At 48.0% G+C, this 15,982-nt stretch overlaps 1 protein-coding gene across 1 annotated transcript in view; it reads right to left on the bottom strand.

Moving 5' to 3' along the window:
- Positions 1-12,373: 12,373 nt before the first annotated feature.
- Positions 12,374-15,982, bottom strand: part of SAC3D1 (SAC3 domain containing 1) — a 44,452-nt gene continuing 40,843 nt past the window's right edge. The window contains exon 3 of the mRNA XM_069207100.1: positions 12,374-13,453. Within this exon, the coding sequence (XP_069063201.1) occupies positions 12,984-13,453 (470 nt within the window). The 3' untranslated portion in view covers positions 12,374-12,983. The remainder of the gene's footprint in view (positions 13,454-15,982) is intronic.

Below are 15,982 nucleotides of genomic sequence, written 5' to 3'. Positions count from 1 at the left end.
GACCGCTCTCAGGAGCTACTATCCCAATCACTTGGGGTTTGCATGATGGCCAACTATCCCAACCCTTCAGTATTAGAGGAATGTTCCCAGGAGCGCCTTTCTCAGCTCTTCAGGGTTTGTATAATGGCTGTTCTCAAAAGGGACTATCCCAACTCCTCAGGGTTTAATGAGAGCTGTAACCAATAGTGGCTGCCCACATTTATTGGGGGTTGTTGGATAGCTATATCTAGGAGTTAATGCCCTAATCCCATGACGTTGTTTGTGAGTAAAGCAAGGAGAGAATATACAGATTGTACTGCCAGTGATTTCCTATACTTATTCCACACAGGGCACTTTGAGCCTGCATTGCTGTGTGTAAAGAAAGGAGCCATGGAAGGTGGAAGATCCCCTACATCAAGAAGTCCTGAATGCAGCAAGATACCAGTTACTAATATAGATAGCAGAACACTAAATCAAAGCCTAACCCTGTGAATTCTTGCCTCCGATTGGTTCCTCCAAGGTACAGCCAATCCTTGGATTATTTAACTATGTACACCAGAGTGTCATCCACTCAAACTAAAAGATCATGATACTGGATTTAAATGAACACTAGCCAAAAAAGTATCCTGAAAAGGCTTGCTTCATAGGAAAAAAACTTTTGTTCATTCCAGAAATACAGAGAGTAGTTAAAAAGACAGGAGATCGCACCCTGGCACATTGATTGTAGACAAATCCTAATATTTAAATTAACCACTCAGGACCACACACTCTTTGAAACCCTGCTATGTTAACAGGACTGAATCAAAACTCGTTTGATCACAGCGTAAGCATTGTTCATAACTTGTCTGCTTTCCTACCACTGTTGGAAATAATGATCATTCAATTTAATACATCACAGGTATTAAAAATCACGAAGGCTAAAATGGGAGCTCATCTGGCGCGAGATCCCCAAGACCCACAGCAGCATCTCCCAGCAAGAATCGGCACATAGACTAATGCTGTGATACTACTATACCCCTGAACGCTTGCAAGGCGTATTCCCTGCCACCTCCACTACCTGTTGGTAATGTGGTGGGCAGGGCGGAGACTTCCAGCACATCTGGTGCTCATGCCCCTTTCTCACTATATTCTAGAAAGAAATCATGGGACACATCAAGAACAAACTAAGTTTCCCCACACCAACAGATTTCTGCACAATTATCCTGGGAGTCATACCGGTTACATTTGTGGCAACAACACACGTAGTATCTGGTCTGCCATATGACTGGGTCAGTGAAGGGGGCGTGGCCTGAGACAACATGGTAGATGCACTCTAACCGGGCTCCACCACTAGACCCAGTTTATCCTGTGGATTCCCTGTGCATAGGCGCCACACATGGAGAGAAACAGCGCCCTGCAGCAGCTGAGGCACACAAGACTGAAGAGGCAATTTGGGACCGACGACTCTGTCCAGGATTTACCGATCAACCGCATGCGGCCCTTCGCTACGAGGACCGCCCGGCCAGTGAGCCAAGGAGGCTGGTGGCAGAGAGGCCTGGAGCCACGGCCCGGAGGAGGTAGTGGCTGGCCGAAGTAGGCTCCACTGCTCACAGGGGGGGGGGGCACCCCGGGGACCCACGACACAGAAGTGGTGGCCACCCCTCCCTGGCAAGCAGGAAAGCAGAGGAGACTAGGGATGCCTGAGTTCGGGGCAGGGAGGCGGAGATCCTGATATAGCGCGGCCTCCGGCGACCGAATATCCGGCGCAGAAGGTGTTATGGTACCACCGGAGACCTAGAATGAGACTAGAGCCTGAGGTGAGCCGGCCCAGTTTGAATTGCTGTGGTGCGGAGGGGGGAGAGGAACGGGATTATCAATGAGAGCTTCGGCCCGCAATGAACAGACAAGCAGTACGCGGAGGGCAGGAGCGGGCGGGCGGGCTCCCAAGCTGAGAGCCGACTTTAAGTGGAGAGGCGCTTCATGAAGGAAGCACTAGGTGAACTCTCCCCCTCCACCCGTTGAGATTACCACACGGGCGGCCACCGAGGGGAAGCAAGAGAGGATGGCAGACTCCTGCCTGTCTGGAGCAGTGTCGACCGGCTGCCATTGCTGTACTGCTGGGGGAACAGCTACTGGGGGACACCCACCATATAACCCGGTCATGCTGTGAATATAGGCTGTGCCTGGACAATACAACAGAAATTACCTGAGTTGCATCATTTTGGAGGGTGCCAGCAGCAGAGTGCGCCGATTGCGGCTGCTACACTGCACACTGTTCTTTGTCCAACAGAGGAGATAAGAAAGGTTTGTCCCTGGCACCCGCAATATGGGGCGGTTGTGCACCAGGACGGGTGGTGGCTCCTAGGCCCAGGGCGCAGGCTTTCCATCTTCATTGGATAGCAAACTGGATGCGGTACTGGAGGCGGTGGAACACATCGGCGCGTCCCTGGATCAAACCAGATCGTCCCTGGAGCAGAAGATAGACACTGTGGCGACTGATCCTAATCTGCAACATGTGGACCACCGGAAATTGGCGGATAAATCCTGCATCATGGAACACACCTTACACAAACTTACTCCCAAAACTCAAAGAAGCTTCGGTGCAGTCATTGCTGGACAGGGTGACTACCTTGGAGTGCAGAGTGGAAGACCCAGAAGGGCGCTCCCAGAGAAATAACATTCAAGTGGTGGGTTTGCCGGAGGTGGTTGAGAGGAGTGACCCTGTGGCTTATGTAGAAAAATGGATAAAGGAGCTGGTCTCCGCTGAGGCACTTGTGCCGTTTTTCACTGTCGAATGGGTGCATCGGGTGCCAGCAAGGACCCTGCCGCTGGGATCGGGCCCGTGCCCTTTTTTGTTTCGTCTACAACACTATGCTGACAGACATGCCATATGACATGAGGCAAAGACACTACAAAGCATCCAGGTAGACAGTGCCAAGGTCATGCTGTCCCCTGATTACACTATGGCTGTACAAAAGCAAAGTAACTCCTTTCTGGCTGTGAAACGGCAACTCCCCCCCCTCCCTCAAATTGAAGTACTCTCTTCTTTACCCGGCAAGACTTCGGGTGGTGGCTTAGGGATGGTCAACATTTTTTGCTACCTCGAGGCGGACTGGGAGTGGCTGGAGGCAACAGATCAGACCCGATGACCTACAACAACGGAAACACGAGCCAAAGGGCAGAGGACACGACCCGGCCGCCATTGAGTCAGTAAACATTGAGGAACATCTATGCAACGTTTATTGTATGCCGCTGATCTTGAACAGATTATACGGGACCGGCGAAGTGCATTACAGTCAGCAGCAGCCATCAGGGAGCCTGCTCGTTTTTCGGACCACGAGGAGGGGTCTGACGCAGCTGGCAGCGACGATGAATCTTTGAGTGGTAGCCATTCAGAGACTGAGACTGTAACCCCTCCCCCCCCCCCGGATGTGACATCACAGACAGCAGATGACACTGTTTGAGTGGCAAACCCTTTTGACATTGCGCAGCCTCATGCTACATATGTACACTGCTGTATAACAGGGCCGCTATGGGCAAACGTATATCTGATGGCCAGCTACACGTCCGGGTGTCTGGAGGGAGACTTGGGAATTCCACTCTAACTTTTGCTTCTCCCGACTAGTGCTCCCTTATGGAAGATCCGTCCCCCCCGCCCCCTCCTGCCGCGCTGCTTCCTTCCTTCAGTTTATGCTTCTTTCATTGCGCTTGCATAGATGGTGCACAGTCCCTCCTCAGAAATGCTGTAGGGGGCCCTGTGCGCTTTCTCATTGCAGCGCTGATCGCGCAGTGATTGTAGACTGGGTTCTTTGGGTAGGCATTCCATGCGCGAACTCCCCCTACAGGCACTTTCTTCCCACTGTGTTAGTCCAACTGTGGTGACAAGTTTGGAAGTTTGGGCAGGAGTCATTTGTCTTTCTGCCCTTATGGTATTTGCACTAGTTGTTTTGGCACTTACTGTTTACCCCTTGTTGTATTGGTTTATTGTTGAATGGAGCCATTGTCATAACCCTCACCCTGCGGCTTGCCCGTCGCCCACGAAGTACCCCAGTAACTGCCCCTTCCCTGATCTTGCATCTGTTCTCTAGCAATACACAAATGGCGCCGATTAATATACTCACCTAGAATGTGAGCAGTATACACACCAGCAAGCTGATAAGCTATTTATTCATACCTCAAAAGGCACTCCGTACACAATGGACTTCTACAGGAAACACACCTTATTATGTCGGAGGCCACTAGGCTACAGAGGTGTTGGCACAGACAGCTAATTGCAACACATTACTCCTCTTTTGCTAGAGGAGCCCTCATATGGATTAATCCAGGTACCCCCTTCCTAGAGGAGGAGCAGATAATAGACGCTGACGGCTGCTATGTATTCGTACGTGGCCGCTTAAATGGCAGAGGTCCTAATTTTAGGATCACTATTTGCTCCAAACACAGAACAGGTGTCCTTTTTGCACAAACTATCTGGTGTCCTATCCTGGTGGAGTGACATCCCTTGGGTCTTGGGGGAAGACTTTAATAGCGTCATCGCCCCGGGCTTGGACTGCTCTTTCCCAGCCCTTCCCATGGCACCTGCAGTATACGCTGCAACATCGCTGCATAACTGGCTTCAGCATTGGCGCTTGCCAGATTTATGGCATCATAGTCACAGCTAGAAACGTGTATACTCCTATTTTTCCGCCCCACATGATCTCTATGTGCGACTAGACAGAATCCTCTGCACTGAAAACCTAATATCCATTATATCGCACATGGATTATTTGGGTCGAACACACTCAGACCATAATCCACAATACATGCAGATGGTGGGGGATGTTCTAGTCCCAGACATTCCCACTTGGCATTTGCGGCCGGAGGACCCTCCCTTTCGTGAGTCGCTTGGCAAGGAAATTGTGACATATTTCGACAACAATGCCCAGACGGCCTCATCGAGGCGCCTGGAATGGGACGCACTTAAGGTGACGCTGCGAGGCCACTGTCTGAGTGTGCAATGGAACATGCGTAGGACGACTGAGGCCAGTCTGACGCGAATAGAGGAAACTCTACGGGGTCATGAAGCACATGCGTTGCGCCAACTGGAGGGGCAACGTGCCCAAATGGATAGTCACAGGGAACATGTATCCCTGTTAGAGCATCTGTGATGCCTTAATTACGCTGCACACTCAGCCCGTACACATGCTGCGACAGACCGGTCAGGATGATTACGGGTGTGGCTGATACAACAAGAGGGCGCCGCCGCCCATTAGTGGCGTTACGCTCTGTGGCGGGTAACTTGCTTCATACCCAACAAGAAATACATGAAGAGCTTACGCATTACTACACACACCTGTACCAGTCTACGGTATCGGCAACCCTCGGGGAATATGATGCATTTCTTACTCCTCTTCATTTGCCCTGCCTCACGGATGACCAGCAGATGGAATTAGAGGAACCCTGAACACTGACTGAATTGCAGGAGAGCATACGTGCCTGTAGGAAAGTACCATCTTGCCTGGCATGTTACCCCCATTTTTCACTGTATATATGTTGTTTTAGTTGTATGTGTCACTGGGACCCTGGTAACCCAGGGCCCCAGTGCTCATAAGTGTGCCTGAATGTGTTACCTGTGTAGTGACTAACTGTCTCACTGAGGCTCTGCTAATCAGAACCTCAGTGGTTATGCTCTCTCATTTCTTTCCAAATTGTCACTGACAGGCTAGTGACCATTTTTTCCAATTTACATTGGCTTACTGGAACACCCTTATAATTCCCTAGTATATGGTACTGAGGTACTCAGGGTATTAGGGTTCCAGGAGATCCCTATGGGCTGCAGCATTTCTTTTGCCACCCATAGGGAGCTCTGACAATTCTTACACAGGCCTGCCACTGCAGCCTGAGTGAAATAACGTCCACGTTATTTCACAGCCATTTTACACTGCACTTAAGTAACTTATAAGTCACCTATATGTCTAACCTTTACCTGGTAAAGGTTAGGTGCAAAGTTACTTAGTGTGAGGGCACCCTGGCACTAGCCAAGGTGCCCCCACATTGTTCAGAGCCAATTCACTGAACTTTGTGAGTGCGGGGACACCATTACATGCGTGCACTACATATAGGTCACTACCTATATGTAGCTTCACCATGGTAACTCCGAATGTGGCCATGTAACATGTCTATGATCATGGAATTGCCCCCTCTATGCCATCCTGGCATTTTTGGTACAATTCCATGATCCCAGTGGTCTGTAGCACAGACCCTGGTACTGCCAGACTGCCCTTCCTGGGGTTTCACTGCAGCTGCTGCTGCTGCCAACCCCTCAGACAGGCAGCTGCCCTCCTGGGGTCCAGCCAGGCCTGGCCCAGGATGGCAGAACAAAGAACTTCCTCTGAGAGAGGGTGTGACACCCTCTCCCTTTGGAAAATGGTGTGAAGGCAGGGGAGGAGTAGCCTCCCCCAGCCTCTGGAAATGCTTTGTTGGGCACAGATGTGCCCAATTCTGCATAAGCCAGTCTACACCGGTTCAGGGACCCCTTAGCCCCTGCTCTGGCGCGAAACTGGACAAAGGAAAGGGGAGTGACCACTCCCCTGACCTGCACCTCCCCTGGGAGGTGTCCAGAGCTCCTCCAGTGTGCTCCACACCTCTGCCATCTTGGAAACAGAGGTGCTGCTGGCACACTGGACTGCTCTGAGTGGCCAGTGCCACCAGGTGACGTCAGAGACTCCTGCTGATAGGCTCCTTCAGGTGTTAGTAGCCTTTCCTCTCTCCTAGGTAGCCAAACCCTCTTTTCTGGCTATTTAGGGTCTCTGTCTCTGGGGAAACTTTAGATAACAAATGCATGAGCTCAGCCGAGTTCCTCTGCATCTCTCTCTTCACCTTCTGATAAGGAAACGACCGCTGACCGCGCTGGAAGCCTGCAAACCTGCAACATAGTAGCAAAGACGACTACTGCAACTCTGTAACGCTGATCCTGCCGCCTTCTCGACTGTTTTCCTGCTTGTGCATGCTGTGGGGGTAGCCTGCCTCCTCTCTGCACCAGAAGCTCCGAAGAAATCTCCCGTGGGTCGACGGAATCTTCCCCCTGCAACCGCAGGCACCAAAAAGCTGCATTACCGGTCCCTTGGGTCTCCTCTCAGCACGACGAGCGAGGTCCCTCAAATCCAGCGACGCTGTCCAAGTGACCCCCACAGTCCAGTGACTCTTCAGCCCAAGTTTGGTGGAGGTAAGTCCTTGCCTCACCTCGCTGGGCTGCATTGCTGGGAACCGCGACTTTGCAGCTACTCCGGCCCCTGTGCACTTCCGGCGGAAATCCTTCGTGCACAGCCAAGCCTGGGTCCACGGCACTCTAACCTGCATTGCACGACTTTCTAAGTTGGTCTCCGGCGACGTGGGACTCCTTTGTGCAACTTCGGCGAGCACCGTTTCACGCATCCTCGTAGTGCCGGTTTCTGGCACTTCTCCGGGTGCTACCTGCTTCAGTGAGGGCTCTTTGTCTTGCTCGACGTCCCCTCTCTCTGCAGGTCCAATTTGCGACCTCCTGGTCCCTCCTGGGCCCCAGCAGCGTCCAAAAACGCCAAACGCACGATTTGCGTGTAGCAAGGCTTGTTGGCGTCCTTCCGGCGGGAAAACACTTCTGCACGACTCTCCAAGGCGAGAGGGATCCGTCCACCAAAGGGGAAGTCTCTAGCCCTTTTCGTTCCTGCAGAAACCTCAGCTTCTTCTGTCCAGTCGAAGCTTCTTTGCACCCGCAGCTGGCATTTCCTGGGCATCTGCCCATCTCCGACTTGCTTGTGACTTTTGGACTTGGTCCCCTTGTTCCACAGGTACCCTAGATTGGAAATCCACAGTTGTTGCATTGCTGGTTTGTGTCTTTCCTGCATTATTCCTCTAACACGACTCTTTTGTCCTTAGGGGAACTTTGGTGCACTTTGCACTCACTTTTCAGGGTCTTGGGGAGGGTTATTTTTCTAACTCTCACTATTTTCTAATAGTCCCAGCGACCCTCTACAAGGTCACATAGGTTTGGGGTCCATTCGTGGTTCGCATTCCACTTTTGGAGTATATGGTTTGTGTTGCCCCTATCCCTATGTTTCCCCATTGCATCCTATTGTAACTATACATTGTTTGCACTGTTTTCTAAGACTATACTGCATATTTTTGCTATTGTGTATATATATCTTGTGTATATTTCCTATCCTCTCACTGAGGGTACACTCTAAGATACTTTGGCATATTGTCATAAAAATAAAGTACCTTTATTTTTAGTATAACTGTGTATTGTGTTTTCTTATGATATTGTGCATATGACACTAAGTGGTACTGTAGTAGCTTCACACGTCTCCTAGTTCAGCCTAAGCTGCTCTGCTAAGCTACCATTATCTATCAGCCTAAGCTGCTAGACACCCTATACACTAATAAGGGATAACTGGGCCTGGTGCAAGGTGCAAGTACCCCTTGGTACTCACTACAAGCCAGTCCAGCCTCTTACAGTGCCATAGCCACTGGTAAGAGCCCTGGCCCCGATGGACGCCCAACTGAATTTTACAAAGCCTATGCACACTTGCTCGCCCCTGACCTCCTGAAAGTATATGAGGAGGCGCTGTCTGCGTTTGTGGTCTCCGCTTCTTTGCGCAGCTAATTTCTCTTCCAAAACCTGGCCACGATCAAACTCTGCTGGGCTCTTATAGACCGCTGGCCATGCTCAACACAGACTATAAGATATTGGCTAAGGAGCTGGCTGCGTGCGTGGCACCCCTGGTCCCCAAGTTAGTCCATCCGGAACAGAACGGATTTGTGCCAGCCCGAAGCACTTCACTGAATATCCAGCGCTTTTTTTGTGTATTGCGGTATTCCACGCAGGGCTGGCTGCAGGATGTCTGGTATTGGACCTTCAAAAGGCCTCCGATTCACTGGAATGGCCATTCTTATTTCAAGTCCTGAGTCGCAACGGTTTTGGCCCTGGCTTCTTGAGGCTGGTGCGGCTATTGTATACATAGCTGCTATTTAGAGCAAGAACTGGTACTGCTATCTCTGACCCGATCTTAATGGGCAGGGCTGCCTCCTTTCCCCATTACTATTTTCACTAGCTGTGGAGCCTCTGGCAGCAGAGCTCTGCCGCTGAGGGGCTAACTGGGGCATCCTGCTAGGGGATGGTCTGCATGTGGTGTCCCTATATGCGGATGACCTGCTTCTCAATCTTAGGTCCATCTCAGAGGTTCCCGCTGAGGTTGCAGAAGTGCTGCAACATTTTGCCTACCTGTCAGGTCTGCGTGTTAACTGGGGCAAATCCTGTTTGTTCCCATTTCATCCAGAGTCAAGGGACCCGGCCTTGCAGCTTTCTGGCACCCCAGTTCTCTGGCAACCCACAACCTTCAGATATCTTGGGATCCGAGTATATCACTCAGACACTGATTTCCATGACAGCAACATTAAGAGTGCGGATACTTCCATCCGCACCCAAATGACCTTCTGGCAGACACTACCATTGATTGTGGCAGGGCTAGCGGCCCTCCTGAAGACTGTTGTACTTCCCTGCCTTTTGTACCACTTTTCCAGCGTGCCCATTTATATATCAGCGAAGTTTAATGGGAGCTAAAGCCCAGGATGAGGGAGTTCATATGGAATACTGGCCGCTGCAGGGTGGCATTGGCGAAACTATATATGCCATTGGACAGAAGCGGTTTGGCGGTGCCTAACCTAGAACACTATTATTTGGCCACCGAACTACAGTGGGTGACCAGCTGGCTATCGGGCCTACACTTATCGGACACAGCCACAGTGAGGCCGCAGTGGACTCTGGCCAGCATATTTCATTTATTCCATCCAAATACACGCACCAGGGTACCAAACTCCCTTCTTTTACGGGTGGCACACCAATGTTACCGTAGGAGTATCAATATTACACACTCAATGACTCCCTATGTGCCAGGAATGACTTTATTGGGCACCCCCAGGAAGACTACTTTTACGTCAGCAGCGGAGCCAAAATCATGGCATGTAGCCAGAATACACTCATTAAGAGGCCTCTACAGGGAGGGCACGCTGATTCCCTTTGACACTCTGGCAGCGGAGACTGTTCTGCCGCTGGGACAGTTTCTGCTTTATAGTTCATTGAGAGCATCTTTGTCCCTTCGCTGGGGAGACATATCGGCAGAACTACCAACCCACCTGACGATCCAATACTTGCAGGTTACGGGTCGGGCACACAGCTGGTTCACTGGCTAGTTCGCTCATTACAAATACATACCACGCCTACACATGCTGTTCTGCACACCCGATGGAAAGGCGATCTCACCTGGACCTTCACGGATAGGGATTGGGAGATGGCACACGCAAGCCCTACACATGTTCCGCGGAATGCACGCTTCAGCCTGACCAATTTTACACACTACACAGAGCGTACCTCACTCCTGAGAAGATCAACAGGTATTTTCACCGGACTGATGTGTCCTGTCCCAGATGTGTGTTGGTCACAGCTGACTTCTTGCACATGATGTGGTCGTGCCTCTCATTGTGGGCCTACTGGCGAGATGTGACCTTCCACCTTTCTAGCAGCATGGCCCGCCCAGCAATAACCAGTTGGGGAGCCTGCCTATTGGGATTATTCCCCAGACCTAGGAAACACAAGACAACCTCCCATTTCAGGGACCTCGAACTGTTGATGACGAAGCGCCTTCTTACAAAGAGATGGAGGGCGTCTGAACCTCCACCTTTAGGGGTGTGGCTGCACTCTTTCTTGGTATGGGCACGAGCTGAGGGGACAGCATTGCGTAGGGAGGACACTCTGGGGCGGGGCAAGTATCCACTATCTGCTAGCTGGGAAAACATGCTCACTGAGCTTGAGACACTACAGGATGTACCTGATGGCAATCTGGAGACCTAGAGGTGTGGTGTACATTGTGCATTGTAAATGGGATGGAGGGAGCGGTTCGTGATCCTGTTGCATGGAACTATACAGCATCAGCAGTCTGAATTGCTGCATATCCCTGCCTCTAGAAAGCGGAGGGGACTGAGTGAATGCGAAGGGTGGGCGGCGGGGGTTGAATATGGGTGGGATGTTGTTAGAAGGCTCTGGTTATGTTTGTTAAACTCACTATTGTTATCACTTGTTATCTCAAGATATGCCGAAGCACACATATTATCAAACAGACGCATTCTTTACATATAATATAATGTACCTGCCTGACAGGCCTGATTTTTTGTTATAGGACTACCGGTACTGGATGGCCGTCTCCAATGGAGCATGTTTTGAACTCAGATAATTAGATAAGACTGTTAGGATGGGACTTCCCTATAAATCGTACACAATGTAAGATGTTGTTGCTCTAGATCAGTGTGTGTAATGAATATATATATATATATATATATATATATATATATATATATATATATATACACACACACACACACACACACACACACTGTAGCATGCATCCACCGGAGATGATATGTCTGATTGTTCCTGCTCATGATTAATTGTTCTACTGTGACAGAAGTTAAAACTGTAACAAAAATCAAATGAAAAAGATTTATACAAAAAATGACTCGGTCAGTGAAGCAACTCAAAGCACTGGCCTGAAAAACAAAGTCCGCTACCTCACCAGCGGCCTGGTTCACTAGGGTATGGCATATCATTGCTATGGAGCATATGTCACACAAGCTAGTGTTTGCTTAAAAGAAATTCACCTGCCTCTGGCAGCCCCTGATAGACTATATAGCACGCGTGGAATATTTATGCTTTTGGCCCCGTAGACTCCGAGCCCTCCAACTATTCAAATCCCTCCCCCCTTGGTGGCTCTCCATTAGACACTACACACGGACCTCTCAAGGGGAGTTAGCATACTCTAACAGCCCTACCCATATACCTACACCATACTTAAAGCAGAAACGGAGCCTCCCTTTAGTTCTGGAAATGCTTACTGCCAGATGTCCTACGACTCTTCGCCCCCTCGACCCCCCTACACCCCACCCCCCCAGGTCAAACCTCAACTACACCAGCTGCGTATTGTTTGGTCTGTTATAGCTATGCCCTGAGTGGAGACTGATGCTATTAATGCTAATATACTGTAAATGTATGTCCTGAGCTTGCTTATGTACTGACACCGAGTCACACCTTCTACTGTCCCGTTCTTGTACTGTTCTGTATTGTTTGTTGAAAACCTAATAAACAGATTCTGAGGGGGGTGGGGGGGAAATCACGCATGCTGTTTTTACTATATATGTTTGACTGATTTTTCTAAATGGAATTACTCTTGGAAACAAGCAAGCCTCTTTATGCCCAAACACAATCTTCTTGGACCTTTTATTTTGGAGGTGCTGAAAGGAGTAACTGAGAAGCTAATCATTAAAGATATTTGCGCCAAAACCCATTCAGTTATCACAGTGCAAGCATAAAAAGTTTGTTTCAGATTCATGAAGAAGAATATGCGGAAACTGAAGCTCACCTGGTTTTAATTTCCCAATGCAGGGGATCATTTGTTACTCTTCTTTAAATTAGAATTAAAAAAACAACATCTCATACACAGCCGTAGATTAAAGAAATGTGAACTAAAATAAAAAGTAAACTTGTGAGGGCAGTACTTTACTCCCTCTGCTTCAAAAGAGACATAATACTTTCAGGAGATATCACAGTGTTGTATGGGGAATCAGGATTACATTTGCTTACCTGCTGACTTACAGGATAACAGTTAGGCTTTTCTGATGGTTAAAAATTGTTCCACCCTCTGATACAACTGATATTATTTTCAACTTCCACTTCCTTCCTCATCACATTTATAATGGTCTGCTGTAGCCCTTTCTAAACGGGGAGCACGTCCTTTGGTCAGAGGAAAAAGTTAATATGTTAATAAGCCCCTGTGTCTGTGTTTAAAGCTAGTGCAGGCACCTGCCTTCTATTGGAACAATTTAATTGTGAGGCATCATGGACGCTTTCTACCACATATTTCGGCTCTTACAGTCCTCTCCTTCCATCCACAGTTAATGTGAACATCTACAGGAAACTAGGGATCTCAAAAGTATATCAGACATTGGAAGGACAGTGGTAGCTACAACTGCAGCGAAGGCTCATTTATGATCTCAGACCATGTCCTCAAGCCAAGCTTCTTGTCTACTAGTTCATATGAGTGGACGTGTAGCACTGCTCCAGGGTCTTTGAAGGCAGATCGCAGGAAAATTACTGAGTTTCCGACAATGGTCAGTCCGTGTTGTTGACAGAATTGAGTGGCCTGCAGCCGACTGTCAAAGCCTAGCAACAGGGCTAGCCGGTCCAATGGATAACGGCAATTCTTGCTGCTGAAGCCATGGCTGAAGATGCGCAAGCCTTGGTGCTGGCAGGGCGCCACATGGCGGTGGATGGAACAGGCCTGGAGAGGAGAGAGCTGGCTCAAGAGACGGAAAAAGCGCACAAAGTTGCCCTCCAGGTAGGCTCGGTTGACTGACATCGCCATGCGCACCTCTGGTGTTTTTCGGATGTGGGTTGGAAGCAACAAGGCCTGACGCAATGCCTCGAGTGATCCTGTGGAGAAACGAGAATGGGGTTAAGCAAATCGTGCCCTAACCAATCAGAACAAGCAATCAACAAACTATCTGTTATGAGGAGGACAACAGCTATTATTCACAAAGGAACCTGACATGGTATATACATTTGCAAGATTTTGTAACGGAAAGCTCCTGCACACAGGAAACATTTGAGTGTTATCATCAGAGCTTGAAGCAGTTTTTCTAACTCAAACATTGTTTACTGAGCGTCTTGGAGTACTCTTTTGTCATCAAGGATAACTACAACTCTCCATTACTAAAAATTATCTTTCTATAGGACTACTACACTACATTTAGAAAATGGGCAATGAGAGCGAGAGTAACCTGGCAGGTATACCATCAAAGGTAGCAACAGAAAGAATTACCCACACGCTCCTCAACAAAAGTGGTCACTGTAATTCAGAACAAAATGTGAACTTGAACTGGTGCTACAACTGCCTATACCCCTGCTAGCAGGAGGTGTACCTAAGGTGATTACTGAAAGTAATCCCAGACAAATGAAACCCAAATTGTCCGAAGCACACAACCATGTCAAAGTTTTATACTTTAGAAAAGTAAAATAGGTTTTTATTTTAACACTAGAGTAAAATAAAAATCACATTACCACCACAAATTGATGTCCGCACATTCAGTGTGAATAGAATAAACCCAAATACAAAGTAAATTCACCGTCACAATAAGCTCAGACAGTAAAGTTTGACACAGAAAACACAATGTAACAAAAATACCATGTCTTAAAGTATTCCAATACTACTTGGCTGTAACGGCGGCGCTCATTGTGATCATGAAACATTATCAAGCTCTACATGTGACACGCAAGCAGTATATTACTGGAAAACTTTAAGAGAAGCTATTTTTGTTGCATTGTGTTCTCTGTACACGGAATGTGCGGACATCAATTGGTTGTGGTAATGTGATTTTTAATCTAGTACTAAAATAAAAACCTCTTGTGCCTTTCTAAGTTATATGTATAATACTTTCATATGGTTGTGTTCTCCGGTTAATTTGGGTTTCCTTAGCCCGGCAGGTATGGTCCTGCGGAGTGCCACTCTGACTGTGAAAAAGGACAGCTGCCTTTAAACGTATTTCTAAACTAAACAAAAACTGCCTCTCATTTATTGGTGCAACTCTAAAATAATTATAATACTGAGGGACTCAGTGACCCTTTTAATATGCAGAAGTATTTGCGTGGCCCAGAACAATTACAGTGCACACCTGCAGCAACATTCCAGCAACTGAATATTGCAGTGCCCGGCACACTCATTTGAAAGTGGGATTTCAAGACCATAAGGGAATGAACAGAAAATCTAGCATGATTACTGGAGTTTTCAGTGTATTATTCAGCATAGGAAATCTACTTGCAAGCCATCTGCCCACACCTCTGCCACCATCACCATGTGAGAGCACCAAATCAATAACCTTGTAAATACTCACGAAGGAACACGTGGACTGAGAAAATAAAGAAAAATTTTAATGACTTGTAATGACAAACTCAGGATTGAGGTGGATGACAGAAAGGAGTTAAACACACTACAGATAAGCGTTAGATCGAATTGCCACAAATAATGATTTGGTAGATTGTGGGTGGAGAGAAAAAAATGCTTCTCCAGTATATCAGAAGGCCCGATGGGTGACAAACCATTTCTTTTCATGGAACAACTATTGCCCTGCTACTAGATCCTACTGACCCAGGAAATCCAAAGAGTGCAAAAAGTAAGACCACATCACTCAGGCCGAGTGGATTGTCCCCACAAATTTATAAGCATGCACGCCAACTACAAGCTACAGTCAAGAATGCTCCATATCTAGTTAATGATGACAAAAAAGTTGCTAATGAAATTTAGCCCAAAGAAACCATATCAGATTTGAAGAGATTTCTGGACGTGCACTATAGCTTTAGCAAACGAGACATAAATGCTGGACTACTAGGTTCAGCCAGGAGGTCACAGAGGATAACAACAACATTGACTTTACTGAACATAAAGTCCTCGCAGATGTCCTTAAATTTCGCAAAGCAGAATCTATGTTTCTAAGGTTCCAAACAATTAAAACCCCCAGCAGGACTTGACTCAGAAAAAGGCAAATGTGATGAATTCTGATATAAACAAACAAGACCATGTCACTGTTTATTACAAGACCAGAACTTAGTTGCTGCTCTGTTCAAATCTGAACATAGCAAGCAAAATCAAGATCACTTATATTGCCAACTGCAGACACACCAATAGTCTGGAAAGGGACTGTATGAAATACTGTAAAGACCATATTCACTTTGGAGATTTAAATGGGAAACTCTTCGCTGTACACTTCTTCCCCCTCCCCCCCCCCTTCAAAAGTAAGGATTTCCACCATGCAGATCATAGATATCAATAAGGACTCAATGCCTTCTCAGGGACCTTATCAGAATATATATCAAGACAAAGCTAGCACAGAACACACTCTTCAAAAACAGACAGATTAAGGAGGTACCACCCAGGCTTGAGAAGAACACTAAACAAATAACTGAAAT

The sequence above is a fragment of the Pleurodeles waltl genome, chromosome 9, assembly GCF_031143425.1.
Source record: "Pleurodeles waltl isolate 20211129_DDA chromosome 9, aPleWal1.hap1.20221129, whole genome shotgun sequence".
NCBI classification, from domain to species: domain Eukaryota; kingdom Metazoa; phylum Chordata; class Amphibia; order Caudata; family Salamandridae; genus Pleurodeles; species Pleurodeles waltl.
Note: the sequence above shows the minus strand (reverse complement) of the source record. Positions and strands in the feature narration are given on the sequence as shown.